Source organism: Cynocephalus volans, chromosome 1 (genome assembly GCF_027409185.1).
Source record: "Cynocephalus volans isolate mCynVol1 chromosome 1, mCynVol1.pri, whole genome shotgun sequence".
NCBI classification, from domain to species: domain Eukaryota; kingdom Metazoa; phylum Chordata; class Mammalia; order Dermoptera; family Cynocephalidae; genus Cynocephalus; species Cynocephalus volans.
In genome coordinates, this window is record NC_084460.1 from 177,329,132 (window position 1) to 177,349,035 (window position 19,904).

The following is a 19,904-nucleotide window of genomic DNA, read 5'->3' on the forward strand; positions in this document are numbered from 1 at the left end:
AAGACTTTATTGGCTCTTGTAATCAAAGAACATGAAGGATGAGTAATGCTGGCTTAAGGGATGATGGAAACCAGAGGCTCCTGTATCTATTGCCAGGAGCTTCTATGTCCCCCTTCTCTATCCTCTGTTTTCTGTCTCTTCATCGGATTTCTGTATACAGAGACCCTGATTCCCACACCCTCTGCTCAGCTTATTATTGTGTTGAGTATAAGAGAAAAGATATCCTCTTTTTTTAGATTTAATTAGGAAAAGCTTAAGGAAAACTGTCAGGGAAGATAAATAAACACTCATTGCACATGATTGGAGTAAATGATGATCTTTAATAATTATTTTCCCACTCATGTAAAGTTATTACTAACTATGTTATGGAAAAGTTTTAACTGAATTTTCATACTACATTTAGCTTCTGAAACAAATAACTTGCTCAAATTAAAATAAATGCAGAGAATGTCTGGTCTTAGATCTGAAAAGCACTCTACAGGGATCTATTTGCACTAGGGTACTTCAGAAAGCTCATGCAAAATGGAAGTAAATTATAATAAGAATCTTTCCATAAACTTTCTGAAGATCCTTCATATTCTCACTGTCATATCGGAGCAGAGGATCCCAAGGATACCTAGGCAGGTTGTAAGATCTAGAACATTGATAATAACCTAATCTTACTTCCCATCCAATGCAGAAGTCACTAGAAAGGGATTGTTAATCTTCTATTTGTTGTGGAACTCCATAACCTCAAAGAAAAGCACAAAGGTCAGAATAATTATAGAAATTCATAATTCATATATATATATATTTATTTATAATAAGCCAAAATATGCTTTCCTGTAAGTCTTTCTAGTACTCACAGTTTTAATTTTTGTCTCTTTCTGTCTCTCTCTCCTGTCTCTTTCTCACACACACATACACACACTAAATAAGTCATTTTCTCATATATTTAAAGACAATCATAATGCTTCCAGTACCTAACACTTTATATTTTCTTTTTCATGCAAATGTATCAGATGTATTCAAATACTTAAAATAATATATTTTATAAATATTTTGCCACCTAGTTGACATCTTCTAAACAAACTCTAACACAATATTGTTTTGTAACAATATTGTAAACACAAAACCAAATATGACTGTCAGCATTAGGTGCCCTCATTCAAAATGCAATGAGAATATTGACTCAATTATGGGCATACTCTCAATAATGCTGTTACAAATTCTCCCGGCTTTGATGGCAGAGGGCATGCACTTGTTAACTCTTAGGCACTGGAGTGCACAGAGAATCCGCCCATACACCAGGTCTGCTGCCATTCCTTAGAATTGATTTCCTAGGTAAGGTACTTGGAGGGCTTGGAAACCCAAAGACAGACCACAAATCAAACTTTGAAAATCAATGAAGAGTGATGAGAGCACATTGGATGCAAGAGAGGATGGATTTATTAGGTCAAAAACAACTGAAATTCCATACATTTCAAAAGAAGAACTTATGTAACCATGAATCACTTGTTTCAAAATTACAGACATTTAACTTAATATTTTGGCTACTCATTAATTTAACAGTTTGAAAGAGCTGGTGTCTGCCAGTGTTTGATGCCAGAGAAAGAGTGAGAAGCTGGTAGTTAGAGGGGTTAGCTAACATTGCTGAAAAGGCTTGTGATAGCAGCTCTAAGTGCAGACTAAGACATTTTGCTTAGAAGGTCTGGAAATTCAGCAAGTTGATCTGCAGAAGGCTGATCCATACGTTGGTCTGTAACAGGAAGACTGGCAGCTGCTAGAAGCCAGGTAGGTTGGGCGGCAGAATCCAGATCCATAGCTCACAGAGGGGAAGCCACAGACTCCATAACGCAGGGGTCTGAAGTCACTGGTTCCACAGCCCAGGGAGTAGCTGCTCCTTGATCCACAGCCCAGGGAGTGACAGCTGCTCGATCCAAAGCCCAGAGACCCAGCATAGGTCGTCTGGCAGGGACTGCAGAGTGTGGAGGTCCTCGGGCGGTAGCAGGACGTCTGGCAGGGGCTGGACACCACACAGGACGTCTGGCAGCTGGTGGGCTCACAGCAGGTCTCCTGACAGCCACTGTAGAGAGAGGATCCCAGCTGGCAGGTGCGGGGAAAGCAGCTGTCACTGCGATAGAACAGGTTGCTGGGGTAGGAAGAGCCACAGGAGGCGACTGGGTATTGCAGATAGCTCCCAAAGGAGCGGGAAGAGAAGTTTCCAGAGCAGCAGTTGAAGGACATGTTGTCGGGAGATGTGAGTTCAGCTGGGTTACAGTGAGAAGATTCTCTGGGTTTCAGTGTCACGGTCTGGACTCCAGGTTATATATACTCTCAGTCCTGGGTGTGTCTACTGTTCAGATGCTTCCCTCCTTCTTACTCATCTTTTATTTTAATGCCTTCCTAAGTTATTGTTTAAGTTTAATTTGTCGTATCTTCATGTACTTAATTGTCCTCTAATCATTGTGGTACATTTAGGAGGAAGCCACTCAGTTTCTTTTCCCTATAATTCACTGTGGTTTGACCTTCAATGTTATAGGTCGCCACATTTCTGAATATCCTCCCCCTTATTATCCATGTACACAGAGAGCCTCTGTCCTACCCAGTGGAATTACGTAAACTCTTTCTTCACTTCCATTGAGGAGTTATGAGGAGCATCAGTGGTTACTCTTCAAAACAGTATGTCGTTTTCTTCACAAGTGCATCATAATGGATTTTCCAAATACTAATTTTACTCAGTAGTCTCAAAAACTTGTCATTTAAAACTTTTTTTTTTTTCATATCTTGAGCTCAAGATCAGAATTCAGAAGTACAGCATTGTTCTGGCTGTTCATACCAATGGATTTCTTGAAGAGGCTTCCTCAGACCATTTAGAACAATAAATACAACACTTACCCCCAACCCTCTCAATTCAGAATAAAGTTTAATTCCCCCAGCATTGATTGATTGATTGATTGATTGATTGATTTTGATTGTGGTAAAACACATATAACATAAGAATTCCTATTTTAAACATTTTAAAACATAGAACTGAGAGGAATCAATCACATTCACCATTCTGTATAACCAGTACCTCTATCTAGTTCCAAAACTTTTTTGTCCTAAACATAAACTCTGTATCCATTAAGCAATAACTTCTCACTATTCCTTCCCCACCCCCACCCCCAGTTTTTCTAATCTAATTCAATATCTGAATTTTTTTTCTTTTTTATTTATTTTTTCTTAATTGACCCATGATAACTGTATATATTTAAAAGGTACAATATGATACTTGGGTACATTTACACTGTGTGTAGTGATCATGTCAGGGTATCTAGCATATCCATCACCTCAAACATTTGTCACCTCTTCATGATGGGAATATTCAACATCATCTGGACTAGCAACTGGAAGTTACACAATAATTTGTTGTTGGCTGTAGTCTCCTTCTCTTTCTATAGAACACAAAATCTTATTCTTCCTGTCTCTCTACAATTTTGTATCCATGGACCATCCTATCCCTATTCCCTCCTCTCCTCTCCCTTTACCAGTCTCTGCAACCACTATTGTACTCTTTACTTCTATGAGATCAAATTTTTTAGCTTCCACATATGAGTAAGAACATGCAGTATTTCTCTTTCTGTGCCTGGCTTATTTCACTTAACATAATTTTCTCTAAGCTCATCCATGTTGCTGCAAATGGCAGAATTTCATTCTTTTTTATTGCTGGATAGTATTCCATTGTGCACAAAACCCTTTTAAATAGATATTCTTTCATGTGTTTTCTGGTGAGCCTGTCTTGTAGTAGGCATTATTCTATACTTAAGCCCTAAGTCAATTCATAGGTTTTTCTTTTGTTTTGTTTTTTATTTTGTTTTTTTAAAAAAATTGATGGAAGGACTTAGCTGCAAACATTAATACATACCTAAAATAACATTTCAGGAATTAACATTTTCTGAATCTGCTAAATTTTATTAGAACTACATGGGTCTTTAACATCCTCTGGTCAACCCATGCATGGAAAAATTATGTCTCAGAGAAGTTCAGTAACTTCCCCCTAATTTCTCATTAAGATAGAAACAAAATTGAAGCTTTACCCCTGGTTTTGTTATGCATAGTTGAGTTTCAAATACTCTGCAAATATAAGAGCAAATTCAACTTTAACTTGTCTCAGAAAAGAATCTATTAAGCTTATTTATACTAAGATATAAAAGCCTAATAAAGCCTTATTTACTTCTCCTAAGAAAATTTGCATTGAATAGAGTTGAACAGGGGAAGTCCGTGCATCATTGATCTTTATGCATTTAAAGAATATTTTACTTTGTAACTTGAGAAAGAGAATATACCCTGATAGTCCATGCATACATTAATGGGGGAAAAAGGCTTCTTATCTGGTTTGTGCCCATTCTTCTTTTGAATCTGACCTTTTATTTGGCTTAACTAAGAGAAATGGCATTCACAATTGTCATTGAAAAGAGAGTCCCTTAACTACCTGAAGATTAACTTGCTTTATTCCAAAGCCCACGCTGCTTCAGAGCACTTAGTTACTTTGTTTTATGATTATCTCTCCCATGCAGAATCCAAAGTGTGGCATGCATCAAATAAAGTGCCCTTGTGCAATACTTAAACCATCACTCTGATTCACTGAAGTAAAATAAGCTATGCTTTATGAATGGTCACCTATTAAATTTACTAAAGAAGTATGTGCCACCCCCAGCACATGGGATTCCTTCTCATGACAGCCTTTAACTTTTCTAGAATAGAAAATGTTTCTTCTTCCTATTAAATATAGATTCTGCTAAAAAAAAAAAAAAGAATATCCAAAAGTTCTTGCTTTTCTAAGCCAGCTCTCTATGTATGGGAATAAACATTAAAATTACTTGGGAATAAGTCAATTCTAATTAACAATCCCTCCACCCATTTCTAATTGCATTAACACTTTTCATTAGAGTTATTTGTGCACTTTGTACAAATGCTAATGAACAACTCATAAATGCTAGTAAATGTGTCCCTCAGAAAAGAAGAAAAAGAAAAACTAGACTAGAGTAGCTTTAATAGTTGAGAAGTGGATGTTGAAACTAATAAAATACTCTGTGTGCTCTATATACGTAGGCAAAGTGTTTGTTTAAGGGAAAAAAATACTGTCTGGATATGCCCGAGGAAAAATGTGATTATGAAAATTTTTACTTTCCTTCTTTTCTTGTTTTTTTGAGAAATTAAAAAAATAATAACAATACATAGAATAAAACTAATATCAGAGTACCTAGTAACCACAAGTAGCTTTTGATCTGAATTCCTTGAAAAGTGATTATTTTTTCAGGTCACCAGATTAATGTAGCTGAGTCTTCAAGGTGATAATCTCCTATCGTAATGTTTTCAGAGATTTTTGAAAACCTTTTAGATTATGCAAATATTGGGCAGTAGTGGAAATAGTAGAAATCCACATGCTCTGTCTTATACATTTTTTTTGTTTCTGTTCACTCTTCTCTTATTTCCTCAAAACTGCCTTTTCTTGATCTGTAAGAGCCTTCATTGCCTGATCCCTAAAGGTTCTGCCTCATAATAGCTGCTGTTAACTACGTTTTAATTTACTTTTATTTATTTATTTGTTTATAGACAAGTCCAGGGCGGAGATTTATTTGTTAAATGTTAATGCTAAATATGGCCTGAAGGACCCATTGCTGGGTAAAGGCCTTGATGGAAAACTATTGGGCACTCTGCTCAAGGCCTCTTCCCCACCCGGGCAAGACTGCCTCATGCTGCCGCTCCCTTGGAGGTCATCCTGCCTCCATGTTTGAGGAGGCACTACTCTCATCTTCTCATCGTTGGCGCTGCTCTTATTTCATTGCAGCTTTTTCTGCTTGAAATAGACCATTTGGAGACTGGCCGGTTAGTTCAGTTGGTTAGAGTGAGGTGTTTTAACACCACGGTCAAGAGTCCAGACCCCTGCACCAGCCAGCCACCAAAAAAAAAAAAAAAAAAAAAAGACCCTTTTTATACCTTCAGACCTGCACCGTGCCTAACTTTTACTTTAATGAAAATCAGCCACTATAGCTGATTTCTAAGCTGTTGTTCTTACAGACCTCTGTTCTTCTTTCCCCTACTACGTTTACCCAAATCAAGGGGTTATCAAAACTTATTGAACCGTACACCTAAAAAAGGTGAATTTTGTTATATGGAAATTGTGTCTCAATGTAGCCGACTGAAAAAAAAAAAAAGTTAGACACTGACTAGTGAAGTATAATTGCAACATAAGAAAGACAAAGCATAAAATGAAGAATACACATATAACTCTAAACATAGATTTAATATACCAAATTGCTCTATAGATTATGTTTCAATTTGAGAAACTAGAAAACATAAAAAAAGATTACATACAGTAATGAAGCAAACTCTAGAGTAGTCTTCCAGAATGCCTTAACTCACAATCATTACAATTTTTTCAGATTTGTTTTCATCTCCTTCTGTCTCTCTTTGTTATTTTATTTTTTGTCATTAAAAAAAATGAAACATTACAGAGATAAACCCCTTATGTGCCAACCTCAGTCTGATTCTCCTTCCCATTTTCCAAAAGCGTCACAATAATGCATTCAGTTTTGAGGAGTCTTCCAGGAAACATCATTTACATATATTTATAGGTGTATATAACTTATTGTTTTGTTATTATTGTTTTAAGTTACAAAAATGCTATCTTATTGGACATAGATTTGCAACTTTCATTGTATATTAAAATCATTTAAATAAATATATTTAAAATATATCCATATTGATATTTATATATGTATTTATTTATTATCACTAGAACAGCACTTTTAAGTTCCCAGAATAGTTCTTAGCACTTTATTACAAATATTAGTTCATTTATTCCTCATAATAATCCTACTTGGTACACACTGTTTTTATTCCTGTTCCATAGATGTGGAAGCTAAAGCACAAATAGGTTGGAATACTTGACCAAGGCCACCCATTCAGTTAGTTTCCAAATATCCATCTTAAAAACTGTCAAAATGTACATAATCTAGGAAAAAATAAAAATTTAGGAGAATACAGAGGGAGTCAGTAACCTGGCCTATTCTATGCTCCTTGTTTTTTCATTTATTTATTTGTTTGTTTTAATTAAGCACTGAAACAAAACAGAAACAGAGCCTTACTGAAAACTGAGTATAGCACAGATGTATTTAACTGAATTAGATGGTATCAAACCTACCAAGTAATGCCAGTGTGTGAAACCTCTGATTCTAACATCTGATTTCTTACACTAAGATGAGTTCAGTGTATTAGAATGAAAACAACACTGAATTATAGCAAGTGACTTTATCACAAATATCAGGGGCAGTGCAAGATGGCTGCTGAAGATCCTGACAATTGCAGAATTCTGTGATTCTAAGGTAAAAACCAAGTTCTGATCATTCAGTCTCTAAAATGAATTTCCATGAAATGACATTGTTATTTAGTTTTGTTCTTTGGCTGGTTGTGAAGGAAAAGGTATATTTCCGCCTTGGTAAAGTTCAAGTGAGATTCAAGAAGCACATGGTCAATTGGTTAGAGTGCATACTGATAGCAAACATGAAGGAAATCACCTATTTTTTGTGGTTGTATTCGTCAGGCTTTTCCAGTGAAACAGAACCAATAGGATGTGTGTATGTACAGAAAGAGAGAGATTTGTATTGATGAATTTAGCTCATGCCATTGTGGGGACTAGCAAATTTGGAATCTGCAAAACAGGCCAGCAGGCTGAAAATTCCGGTAAGAGTTGATCTTGCAGTCTTGATTCCTAATTCATAACCTAGCTGACTGGAAACTCAGGCAAGATGTCTATGCTGCAGTCTTGAGATTTCCTTCTTGCTCAGTCTTTACTCTTAAGTCCTTTACCTAATAGGATGATACTCACCTGCACCATGGAGGGTGATCTGCTTTACTCAAAGTTTACTGATTTAAATGTTAGTTACATCTAAAAACATACCTTCACAGCAACATCAATACTGCAGTTTTACAAATAGCTTAACCAAGCTGACACATTCAAGTTAACCATTGCAGGTGGTTAATAAAACATTAAATAGTGTCAGCAAATCAGGCATTGAACAGTATCAGCAAACAATGTTTCCATAAGAAAAATATAATTATTTGTCATTCTACTACTTACTCCTTTTGCTGATTTATTTTTTCTTTTTTCTCTTCTTTTTTAAAAAAATTTTATTTTATTTTGTCAATATACAATGTGGTCGATTATTGTGACCCATTATCGAAACCTCCCTCCCTCCTCCGTATCCCCTCTCCCTCTCAACAACCTTGTATCTGTTTGCTTGTCATATCAACTTCAAGGAATTGTAATTGTTGTGTCATAATATTACTAATAAGGAACTTGTAGATATTTCAACGCCTTTGAGTCATTTCAGGTTAACCCATATTTAAAGCCACAAGCTTTAAAATCTCAATAGCACTTAAAGGAAAAAAAATTAAGGAACTCTTGATGCAGTGTTTTGAAAAGGTGAAACATCAAACACCATCTGGAAAAAACATTGGTCTTATTTATATATATATAAGAAAGAATATTAGAAAATATGAATCAGTATTCTCAAATATACACCAAACCTATACATACTCTATACCTCATCAAAATGGTGAAATTCTATCTAAATTTATTTACCAAACTGTACAAATTGATTTCCTATAGTATTGAAGAGTTTCAAGAACTCTTTACTTTGAAACATGAAAATTTCCATCCTTGTTATAGAAAACTACATTTGTTAAGATGTATCTGTTCACTTAAAGTTGTAAATGATTTTGCCATATGATGTGAGTTTTCATTCACTGTTCTTGTGAGCATTAACATCATAACTATGACGTCACTGAACTAACTATAATACTCTTTCAAGTAATGTGAAAGTTCTTGAGAGTTCTTTGGAACTAGAAACCTGAAAGCATTCCTAGTTATTTAAAAAAAAATTGGGTATAATAGATTAGAAGGCCTAATGATTAACTTTAGAACACAATGCAGAATCTCAATTTTTATCCCCTCCTCTCACTGCCTGTCCTCAATTTTCTATCGTAATAAAATAATAATAGTGTATAAAATTTAATAAGCATTTTATATAGGCCAGGCATCGTACTAAGCATTATGCATGGCACATAAGTTATGCTATTTAACTCATAGTTCTGCAATAATTTCTATACCATTCTCACAGATGAGCTACAATAACAGAAACTAGGTACTATCATAGCTTTTTCTGAATCTCCATTCTTCACCTTTTCATGTACTGCCTTGGTAACAGGGAAGATGGATAAGGATGGTTGGGAAGGTAGAGAATGAAGGACCAGAGGCAGGGTAAAGAATGAAGAAATACTAGTATTCAGAGAATAAAACCCTATCAGGAATTTTATGTATATGATCTCATTTAACTCTCCTAAGGAATATATGTCATTATCATTCACATTTTCCAGATGTCAGAACAGAGGCAAACAAAATTTAACAACTTACGTAAGGTCACCTCTCATAGGTGATGGAATTATGATTAAAGTTCCGGTTGGTCTTACTGCGAATTCCATCTTTTCATTCATGCATTCATTCTTTCATTTATTCATTCATTCCATTCTTTTCATTTGCTCTCCTAAGTATGAGTTCTTTACACAGAAGAGGTATTATTAATTTTAAACAGATGAGCTGATGTATACATGCATAAATGAATGAATAAATGAATGAAGTCTATTGAGGTCACCTCATTCTGAGTTATTAGTACCAAATCCATTTTGAAATTCTCCCAAATTGTAACTCTTTTTAGGAGCCTGAAATATGTTTCTGGATGAAGGGAACTATATTTTGGCTTTAGGCTGAATTTAGATTCTGCTTCTTTGAGATAACACTTAGGTCTCAAGTGGAACAGCTAGCACAGAAGAAAGGTCTTTTCTCAGCACATTTTTTTCAGTTGTACTCCTTGATTTATCTCAAAGGGTTGGGAGAAGCTAATCATTGTCTGGGCTTTAACAAAAAAAATCTTCCTTGGGGCTCCATGTTTGGATAGAGACCAAGAGAAGAAAAAAAAAAAAAAAAAAAAAGAACCCCCCCCCCCAAAAAAAAAAAAAATCAGGAGAGCTAATTAAGAATCTAACTATAGCAGTGATTTCAATATCCAGGGCACCTGGCTGGAATAGTTTCCTGATTTCTATGTTAAGCAAATTATTTTAAATAAGCTGGACTCTATTCCTTTGGTACACACTGAAAAGGGACCATTCAGAATATATGGAGCATTGGGCCGAACCCGTAGCTCACTTGGGAGAGTGCGGCGCTGGGAGCGCAGCGGCGCTGGGAGCCCCGAGGCCACAGGTTCAGATCCTATATAGGGATGGCCGGTGCGCTCACTGGCTGAGCACAGTGCGGACGACACCAAGCCAAGGGTTGCGATCCCCTTACTGGTCACACACACACACACACACACAAAATTATGAAGCATAAAATGTGTTCTAAGGAAGGGAAAGAAAGGGAGGAGAGAGAGGGAGAGAGAGAGAGACAGGGTGGAGGGTAGACAGCGAATTTCAGAAGTAACTACTTGCAGATTTCTAGTTGTAACATAGGTTACCAGTGGATTAAAAATCTTCTGTTAGTGCTTGGCAATGGCTTTTGAAGTCCTCGTATCTTAAAAATTGATAGGCAGCTCCTGAGTTAGAAGATCTAAAATATTTTTAGTAATAATTGTGGGGAGAGGGGGAGTTGTTCTGAGATCCTAGAAATGCAACATGCTGATCTATAGACCTGTAGTCGCAAATTAGTTGGGAATAAGGTGACTGACCTCTCCTGGAGGAGCCATAGGAGTATAGCAGAAGCCCTCCTATCGCCTGGAGCAGGGGAGGTTCCAGATCCACATCCCAGAGACAGCAAAACACAGAATCCACAGCCCGATGCCCAAAGCCCCATCTTCTAGATAGACTGACGAGGAAGGGTATCCATAAGTGGGCACAGGGTGACTGGTAGGTTCTCTGGTGGCCAGCAGAAACGTGGTAGTTTCTGGGCAAAGGGAGTCACTGTAGCCAATCAATTCCTGGGATGGTAGGTGTCCTCTTTGACAGGTGGATGATACATTTATTTGTTAGGGCTGCTGTGAAAGTGTACCACAAACTGGGTGACTTCAAGAACTGAAATTTATTGTCTCACAGTTCTGGAGGCTGGAAGTCTAAGATGAAGGACTGTGAGGGAAGGATCTGTACCAGGCCTCTTTTTGGCATGTAAATGGTTGTCCTCTCCCTGTGTCCCTTCACATCATCTGCCCTTTATGTGTGTCTGTCTCCCTGTCCAAATTTCCCCTTTCTATGAGGATGCTGCTAATCATGTTGGATTAGTGCCCACCCTAAAGACCTCACTTTAATTTGATTACCTCTATAAAGACTCTTTATATAAGGTTACATTCTAAAGTACGGGTGGTTAGAATTTTAGCATATTAATTTTGTGGGGGACACAATTCAATTCATAGGACAGGAGACAAACATTAAAAGTCACTAAAATAGAAAAAAAGATACTCTAGAGTTTTAATTGGGTAGTGTTTCCCAACTTCAGTTTTCTTTGAGTTTAAAAAGGAATTGAAGTGAATTTTCTCCTAAAGAACTTTATAAACCTTTATCACTGGATGTGGTATATGGAGAAAACATGATCGTATTTACAAAATCCTTTGAGGTTTTATTAATCAGATATCAAACAGATATAAAACAAAAATAACTTCTCCATGCACACACGTGGCTAAATATGTTTAGATCATTTCTTTCTCATCTCTTACTATAGAATAAAGGTGGCTATTTTCACGGCCAGTAATTCAGTAATCACCAGTCAACACAGATGAGCCCCTGCCTACATCCCATTCCTTACCATCTCATGGTGACAAGATAACATGCCCTTTATGTCTGTTTCCTAAGGAACCAGGAAGCAAAATCTCATAGTTTATGAAGTAATAATAGTATATCTTTGATTGCCAACAAGTAAAAATAGTAAAGTCAATATGGAAAATGACTGTGTTCATCTTTTTCATAAACATTGCTGAAAAGTCCATTTTGAGTCAATAACTGAGGAATAGATATCATCCTTGTTTTTCATGTCCTTTCAGTATGGTAGATTAAGATGAGATGTTGTACAAAGTTGGGGTTTCCTAAAGCCCTCTGTAGAAAAACAGACTAAGAGTTCTGGAGGCTAGGTAGTTACAGCTGCAAAAAAAAAAAAAAGTTTTATTAGGACCATTGTTGTAAATTATCTTAGAATTGTTTGCCTTTTGGGAATACTTTATTTAAAAAGCATTATAAAGCTAAGATCTCAAAATTTAAAGTGGGAAAGATAAACTTTTCAATGATTTCTAACCTAAAATTAAATACCAATAAAATGAATTAAAGTTAGAGCCTTTTAAGAAAAATGAATAAAAATGCTTAACTACTTGAAAATAAACAGAGAAGAGTCAATATTATCCAACTGTGATGGTTAATTTTAGGTGTCAATATCACTAGATCAAAGAATACCTAGAAACCTGGTAAAACATTATTTTTAGGTGTGTCTATGAGAGTGTTTCCAGAAGAGAATGGTATGTGAGCCTGAGTGGACTTGGTGAGAAAGATCCTCCTCAATATGGGTGGGACCAATCCAAACTTTTGGGGGCCCAGAAAGAACAAAAACAGAGAAAGAGGCAAATCTCTCTCTCCTGCACTGGAGCTGGGATACAATCTTCTCTCCTGTCCATGGACATAAGAACTCCATACTCTTTAGCCTTTGGATTCCAAGATATTTCTTTTTTATTTCTCTTAACATAATTTTCTAAATTCATGCATGTTGCTGCAAATGGCAGAATTTCATTCTTTTTTATGGCAGAGTAGTGTTCCATTGAATATATATACCACATTTTCCTTATCCAGTCACCTGTTGATGGACATTTACGTTGGTTCCAACTCTTGGCTATTGCAAATAGAGCTGAAATAAACATGGGAGTGTGGGTATCCCTTCAATGTGATGCTTTCCATTCCCTGGGGTATAAACCCAGCAGTGGGATTGCTAGATCATGTAGCAATTCTATCTGTCGTTTTTTGAGGAAACTCCATACTGTTTTCCATAATGGATGTACAAATTTACTGTCCTACCAATAGTGTAGGTGGGTTTCCCTTTCTCCACATCATCACCAGCATTTGTTATTCTCTGTCTTTTTGGTAATAGCCAATCTAACTGGAATGAGATGATATCTCAGTGTGGTTTTGATCTGCATTTCCCTGATAATTAGTGATGTTGAGCATTTTATCATGTGTCTGTTGGCTATTTGTATATCTTCTTTTGATACATAAATGCCTTTTCAGCTCCTTTGTCCATTTTTTAATCAGGTTACCTATTTTCTTACTGTTAAGATGTTTGAGTTCTTTGTGTATTCTGAATATTAACTTCTTGTCAGATACATAGTTTGCAAATATTTTCTCCCATTCTGTTGGTTGTCTTTTCTCTCTTTTGATTGTTTCTTTTACTGTACAGAAGTTTTTTTAGTTTGATGTTATCCCACTGGTTTATTTTTGCTTTTGTTGCCTGTGCTTTGGGGGTCTTAAATTCTTTGCCCAACCCTACATCCTGAAGTGTTTCCCCACATTTTCTTTTAGAGGTTTTATAGTTTCAGGTCTTATATTTAAGTCTTTAATCCACTTTGAGTTGATTTTGGTATGTTGAGAGAGGTATGGATCTAGTTTCATTTGTCAACATATGGATGTCCAGTTTTCCCAGCACCATTTATTGAAGACACTCCTTTTTCCCAATGTATGTTCTTTTCATCTTTGTCAAATATCAGTTGGATGTAAGTGTGTGGGTTGATTTCTGGGCTCTCTATTCTGTTCCATTGATTTGAGTATCTGTTTTTATGCCATTACCATGCAGTTTTTGTTACTATAGCTTTGTATTATAGTTTGAAGTCAGGAAGTGTTATGCTTCCATTTTTGTCTGTTTGTTTGTTTGTGTTTTTTATGCTCAGAATTGCTTTGGCTATTCATGGTCTTTTGTTGTTCCACATGAATGATAGGATTGTTTTTTTCTATTTCTGTGAAGAATGTCAAAAAAGAAAAGTTAGGAAATCACTGACCAGTGATTTTTGAAATGCTGAATGGTTCTATAAAGTTTAAAAATAGTTCTTTCTATATTGGGTTGCAGGTGCTATGCCTTTATTTCTAAATAAGTATATTGTTTGAAATCCCAAATTTCTCATTTAATTGTAAACACTTTGCTCTTGTTCCAAAAACATGACTCAGACCATAAAAATATACTCAAAAATATTTGCAGCAGTGGTTCCCAAATTTGATACCTCAGAATCAGCTAGGAAGTGTTTCCTTTGTTTATTTGAGCAAAGGTTCACATATATACAGTATTCCTAACTAACTGTCTGGCAGTACTCTGATAACTTATACTCTGGTTATTTACATTTATTTATTACCTCATTTGATTCTCACAATACCTCTGTGAGGGAGGTTCTGTTATCCCCATGTCACAGATAAGAAGAGTGAGACATGGGTAGCTGAAGTCAGTGGCACAAGATTTCAGTGCAAATCCTGGTATTAGGGTAAGTTAAAAAATCAATATCAAGAAAGGTAGTGAGAAAGAAAGAAGGAACTCTGTGTATAACACTTCCTCTTAACTAAATAGGCTCAATTATGTTCTAAAGCCTGTTAACTGCTCTAATCAAGACCTTAATCAATGTTGAATGGAACAGAATTTGCAAAGGAATTATTGTCTGGTCATCAGCTATGTTGACACCACCAAATCTTAGCATCACAGAATTTGAGCACTGAAATGGGAGAATGTACAGTCTTAGGTAAGCAGTTTACACTGCTAGTAATAGAGAAAAGCAGAACAAGAACTTGAAGTTAGAGGTTTTCTGGATGTTGGAGCCCTCTCCAGTCATCTTCGACAGATGTTAGGATACCTTCATCCCTGCTGTGTGTGTGTGCCTCTGATCAATTACCACCACAGATCTCAGCCAAATGAGCAAGCCTAATCGAGGTTCACTCCAGATAATATCAGACTCTATTCCTGTGTAGGTCTTGCTCACCTGATCTTGCTGTAATGTTCTGAAAGTCGAGCAACACCTTTCAGTTACCTGCTCCTCTTTATTTCCTGTTTTCTTCTCTCCTATCCATGCCTTCCCTGTCCATGTATTTTTTTTCCCTCTCCCTCCAGGGATGAAGGGAGTTCATTAGGTGAGCAAGTTCACCACCAATCCTATTTCTTTCCAGAAGTAATATAAAGAAATATGGAGTTGCCCTTTGTATGGCATTCATCATCCCTTCAGTCCCCAGCAAAGACTTTGGAAAAGAAGGAAATAGGGCAGGGCATGGTAACACCCCAGGACCAGCAAGAGGCCAGACCTCAATGTGGCAGGGGAGGAAGGGGCTCTCCCACACGTGTCTTCTAGCATGTTCTTTTTCTCCTTATCCTTCTACTTTCTGCCTGGCCAGGACTTGATCCCAGCTAGATAAATACATGCCTGTGGGTCTTATCTGACTCACTGCTAAGGCTTCCTACTACTGAGCAGAAAAGCTCTCAAATCCGTTACTAGAGATAACAACTTTTAGTCAGCTGCCCCACACAGAATGAAGAAAAAGTAGTTAATATTTACATAACCATCTCACAAGCTTTCTTTCACTTAAGATCTCTGCATGTTGAATTTCCCTTTTCATTCTATCATCATGTATCTTGGAGTGCCTACTACATGCAAGGGACAGTTTCCCTGTTACTCATGTATTCAACATGCCATTCATTTGATTTCTAACTCAAAAGCCCTTTATTTTTTCCATTATGCCTCCCAATTACAGCTGTCAAAATCTGCCAAAATCACTTTTCTTCTCTTTGGTTTTTATGGTGAAAAGAGTCATTACTAGTCATCTTGAGGCCATCTGTACAGTGTCACTGGGTACTGACACACAGACTCTCTTCAAACTCTGAGATGCTGCATCTTTCAGGATGGATATTAATGCCACTAAGCTCATCATCATTCCTAAAAACAAGCATTTGTAATAGCTATTATATCTGCACAATAGCATGAACAGAGGATAAAGCATATTATTATCAAGAACTGTCTGTTATAATAGAATTATCGTCTTGCAAACAGAAGCTAGATGACCTTTTCTCTATTTTTAATGTTGTATTTTACATTCTTGGACAGACAAGCCCTGTCCAGAGGAAGTTACAGTAGTCAGGCAAGTAGTATGATTTCTCAGAGCTGTGAGGTTCTCCTGCGGGCTCTTGGCTAGGCATTAACCCTTTAATTAAAGGGTGTGATTTCCAGTAATGATGGTACATCACAATCTCATGTGGAGTGGCCTAAGGAGGGATTCAATCATCTGTGTGTGTGTATATATATATATATATATATTTGGTTCAGTTGTTTTTGGTTATTCTACAATAACTGTAGTGTTAATTCTGTTGCATAATCAGAAGTAAGATACAATTCATTCAAGCCTTTGTCCAGCATTTAAAAACCAACTCAAATTCTGCTGGTGTACAAAGTATTTGAAGTTAGAGGAGATAATTTCAAATCACTACATGATGTAGGAAGATCATAAATATAAGTGAGGTGGTCTAGTTGACCTGTGATTTGATTCATGATTGATGTTTTATACTCAAATGTATCATCACTGACCCATTGTATTTTCCTATTAAACATAGAAGAATATATTCAAGTGGACAATAGTTTATTTTCACAAATCTTAAAACCAAAAGTACCTTGATTCATCTCTTAGTCTCCCACTTATGATAGAGACATGAACTAACACACAAAAACTAATAGTGCAGGCTCGAGACTAATGGCAACAGAAATTTGGCTTTAGAACTGGGAGAAAAGGGGAGTTGTAGAATTGTGTAGAATTATAAGGAGCAGGCCCTTTGTGAATGGAGAAGCTTGTACTAAGATCTAGACAACTATGAGCAAGAAAACTGTGTCATCAGATTTTCAGAATTTTTTGTAAAGAAATGAGAAATACATATTTTATGCACTTTTTTTGTTTTTAAGTATTGGAAACTAATTTGAAGTTTAATAAAAAGCTTATGGGGTGCAATACTTGTGAGATGAACACACCCGTGTAGTCTGTGTTATTCACTATAACATTGATCTGAGCAGGGCTGTATATGTAGAGGAAACAGAAGGGCACCATTGCATGTCTGGGAGGGCAGCCAGAAGGTTGTGCTATGGTAGACACAGTTGCTGACTTTGTTATTTTGAATAGCATTGAGACTGCCTCCAGTAAACAAAAAATTACTCTTAGTTGTGATAGGATGACTATTTTCAAAAAGTTCTTTGGAAAGCAGGGATTTGAGAAAGGCATTGTCTTTAAAGCATTGCATGAGCTAGGATTTTAACCCCAGTGGCCAGGAGCCCATAGGGAGAAATGTAGAAGTGTATAAGATCATACAATAAATATTTTTAAAGTATCTGTTTAATGTGGGTGCAGCTACCTTATCATTTCTTTGACTTATACAAGTCCTGTATAGTGGGTCTTTAAAAAAAATTCCAATTAAACACACTTTAACATCAAGGAAAATTTGATAATTTTAGTACTTGTATAATTTTATTATATTTTTATTAAATAGAGTTGCAATTTAGTGGCATAGCCATGGCATTATGCTTCTTGAACCCCTGATACTACATATTTAACTTTTGGTGTATGTTACATCAGTGCATTTGTCTTAGATTGTCAGGAAACATATACCTGCATTCAAATAACATAATAAATCTATAAGGCATTTTATTATTTTTTTTTATGTTTTGGTTTGGAATTAAGAAGGGGCAAAGACAAATAACAAAAACAGCAATAAATACACATACAGCAATGTAATTACTAAGAGTGAGGTTGGAGCCCTGGAGAGAGACATTGCCATTAAAGGTATCCTGAGTGAGACCCAGCCACTCCATGTAGGTTTCTGAAAGCATAGAGGGACCGTCATAAACACATGTTCAGATATCCTGCGCCAGGCATCTTATGGAGAGGCAGAGACAGATTCAACTTAATGATAGATCTGAGTGCCTTTCTCTTGCTTGACCTTTTCCAAAACTCTGTTGGCACTCCCCCAGAAAGACTGTAAGGAACCCTCTTCTCCAATTATGCTGGTAGCCTGGCTGTCACTGGTGGTAGTCCTGGGCTGTGGGTGGATCCAGAGGGCTGCCTATACTACTTCTAGACAACTTTAGCTCCCAGTGTCAACCTGATGAGCCTCAGGGATCTTTGATCTCAAGAAGAACTGGAACCAAAACACTGCTCTGCTACCTGAAGGAGGTCCTTAAAACCCAGGTTCCACAGCCACTTGCAGCTGTTCCTCATACAACTAACCCCAGTGCCAGAAGATCTGGGTGGGGAGGTAAACTAGGGATACCTAGCTGAGATGAGCATAATCTCAGGCTTGAAGCACTGACTAATAAGAATGACAGAGCATGTTACAGATGTGGGCATTATTAACAACAAATGGTGATGTTGAAACTTTTCTGTGTCATAAAAAATAACTTAAGTATTTTGATATACAATTTCTAGAGAAAAAGCTGAATTATATGTCTATTCTTTCTGTACAAAGTCATTTTGAGACAATCATCATCGTATGCAGAGGTGAAAAAGAACTTTGCAACCAAAAACTGGAGGGAAAAGATTTTAGATGCTGCTGCTAATGATGATGATATCACACCACTGTCTTGATTCTGTGATATTTGTGGGTTTTGTCAACTTTGGAAGTTTTTACTTATTTATTTATTTTTTTAAAGATGACCAGTAAGGGGATCTCAACCCTTGACTTGGTGTTGTCAGTATGACGCTCTCCCAAGTGAGCCACGGGTCAGCCCCAACTTTGGAGGTTTTTATTTGTTTTTATTTTATTCTTGGTTTTACCTATTATCATATTAATAATATTATATTATCTTTCTTAATAAAGACCCTCCAAATTAAACTTTTCAAAACCTGCAAAACCCGTATCCACCTCTGGTAAAAAAGCCGAGACAGAAACAGGTACCACAGAAGGGAGAAAACATTTTTGAAAAGCTGGCATGACCTTAGAAATGCTCAGAAGGCATTCCAAATTTTGAGGTGGGGGTTTAGAGATGTTGTGGGAAGTTCAACCCAGAACATTCTACAAACATAAATGTATCATAAAAAAGCCATAAAATAAGTCTATCTTGAAACACTTTTGTTTTGATTAGATTAAGAGTGAAGCATCCATCCACAGTTGTGGATAGAAGAAAATCCTGACAGTCCTTTCTCTCCATTTGCTATTGTCGTTTTTATCCTACCTCATCTCAATGGTGTCTAACACATTGTTTTTCTTCACGTGGCTCTGTATTGGTCTCTTCCTGCTTTTGTTTTGATTTCATTTTTCCAAATGCTAAATGTTTTCTAAGCATTTGTTCAAGATTATGTCGATTTCTACTTACAGCTCCATCCCTTTGGCTTACTTTTCTATGACACCTCTATACTGGACATAGTAAGCATTGATTATAGTAAGTAATAGTTGGATAATTATATTGGAGGGTGTGAATCAATGGTTTCTTGTAGTGTCAATCTTTAGAAGGTTCATCATCAAGGCCAGATTTGTGCCTTTTGGCCATTGACCAAAGAGATATGACTGTATTGCAATCCCCAGTTAGGAAGAGAGAATTCCTCAGCCGAAACAGAAGATGAACAAGTCATGTCCAAAGAAAATAAGAGGAGCTTTCCTGGCCATAATGGAGTAGGCATTAATTACACACAGTCATAGCATTTGTAAGATAAATGTATTTCATTGACGTAGAACTATAAAAGCAAAACGAGTTCACCCATAAATATAACATCAAGGAGTTAGTTAACTGCAATTACAAAGACAATTACTAAAGTACATACATGCAAATGAGGGAGCCCAAATCTGGAGAAGATGACACTGTAAGTTGCCACACCCACTGCTGAGAATATATAAATGCCCCAGTCCAGGAGTGGCATCAAAC

The 19,904-nt window shown here is 36.6% G+C and overlaps 1 protein-coding gene across 1 annotated transcript; it reads right to left on the minus strand.

Annotated features, from left to right (window-relative positions):
- Positions 1-1,698: 1,698 nt before the first annotated feature.
- Positions 1,699-2,262, minus strand: LOC134362773 (keratin-associated protein 13-2-like). The gene has a single exon (XM_063078033.1). The coding sequence runs from the start codon at positions 2,224-2,226 to the stop codon at positions 1,699-1,701; it is 528 nt and encodes a 175-aa protein (XP_062934103.1). The 5' UTR covers positions 2,227-2,262.
- Positions 2,263-19,904: the final 17,642 nt, after the last annotated feature.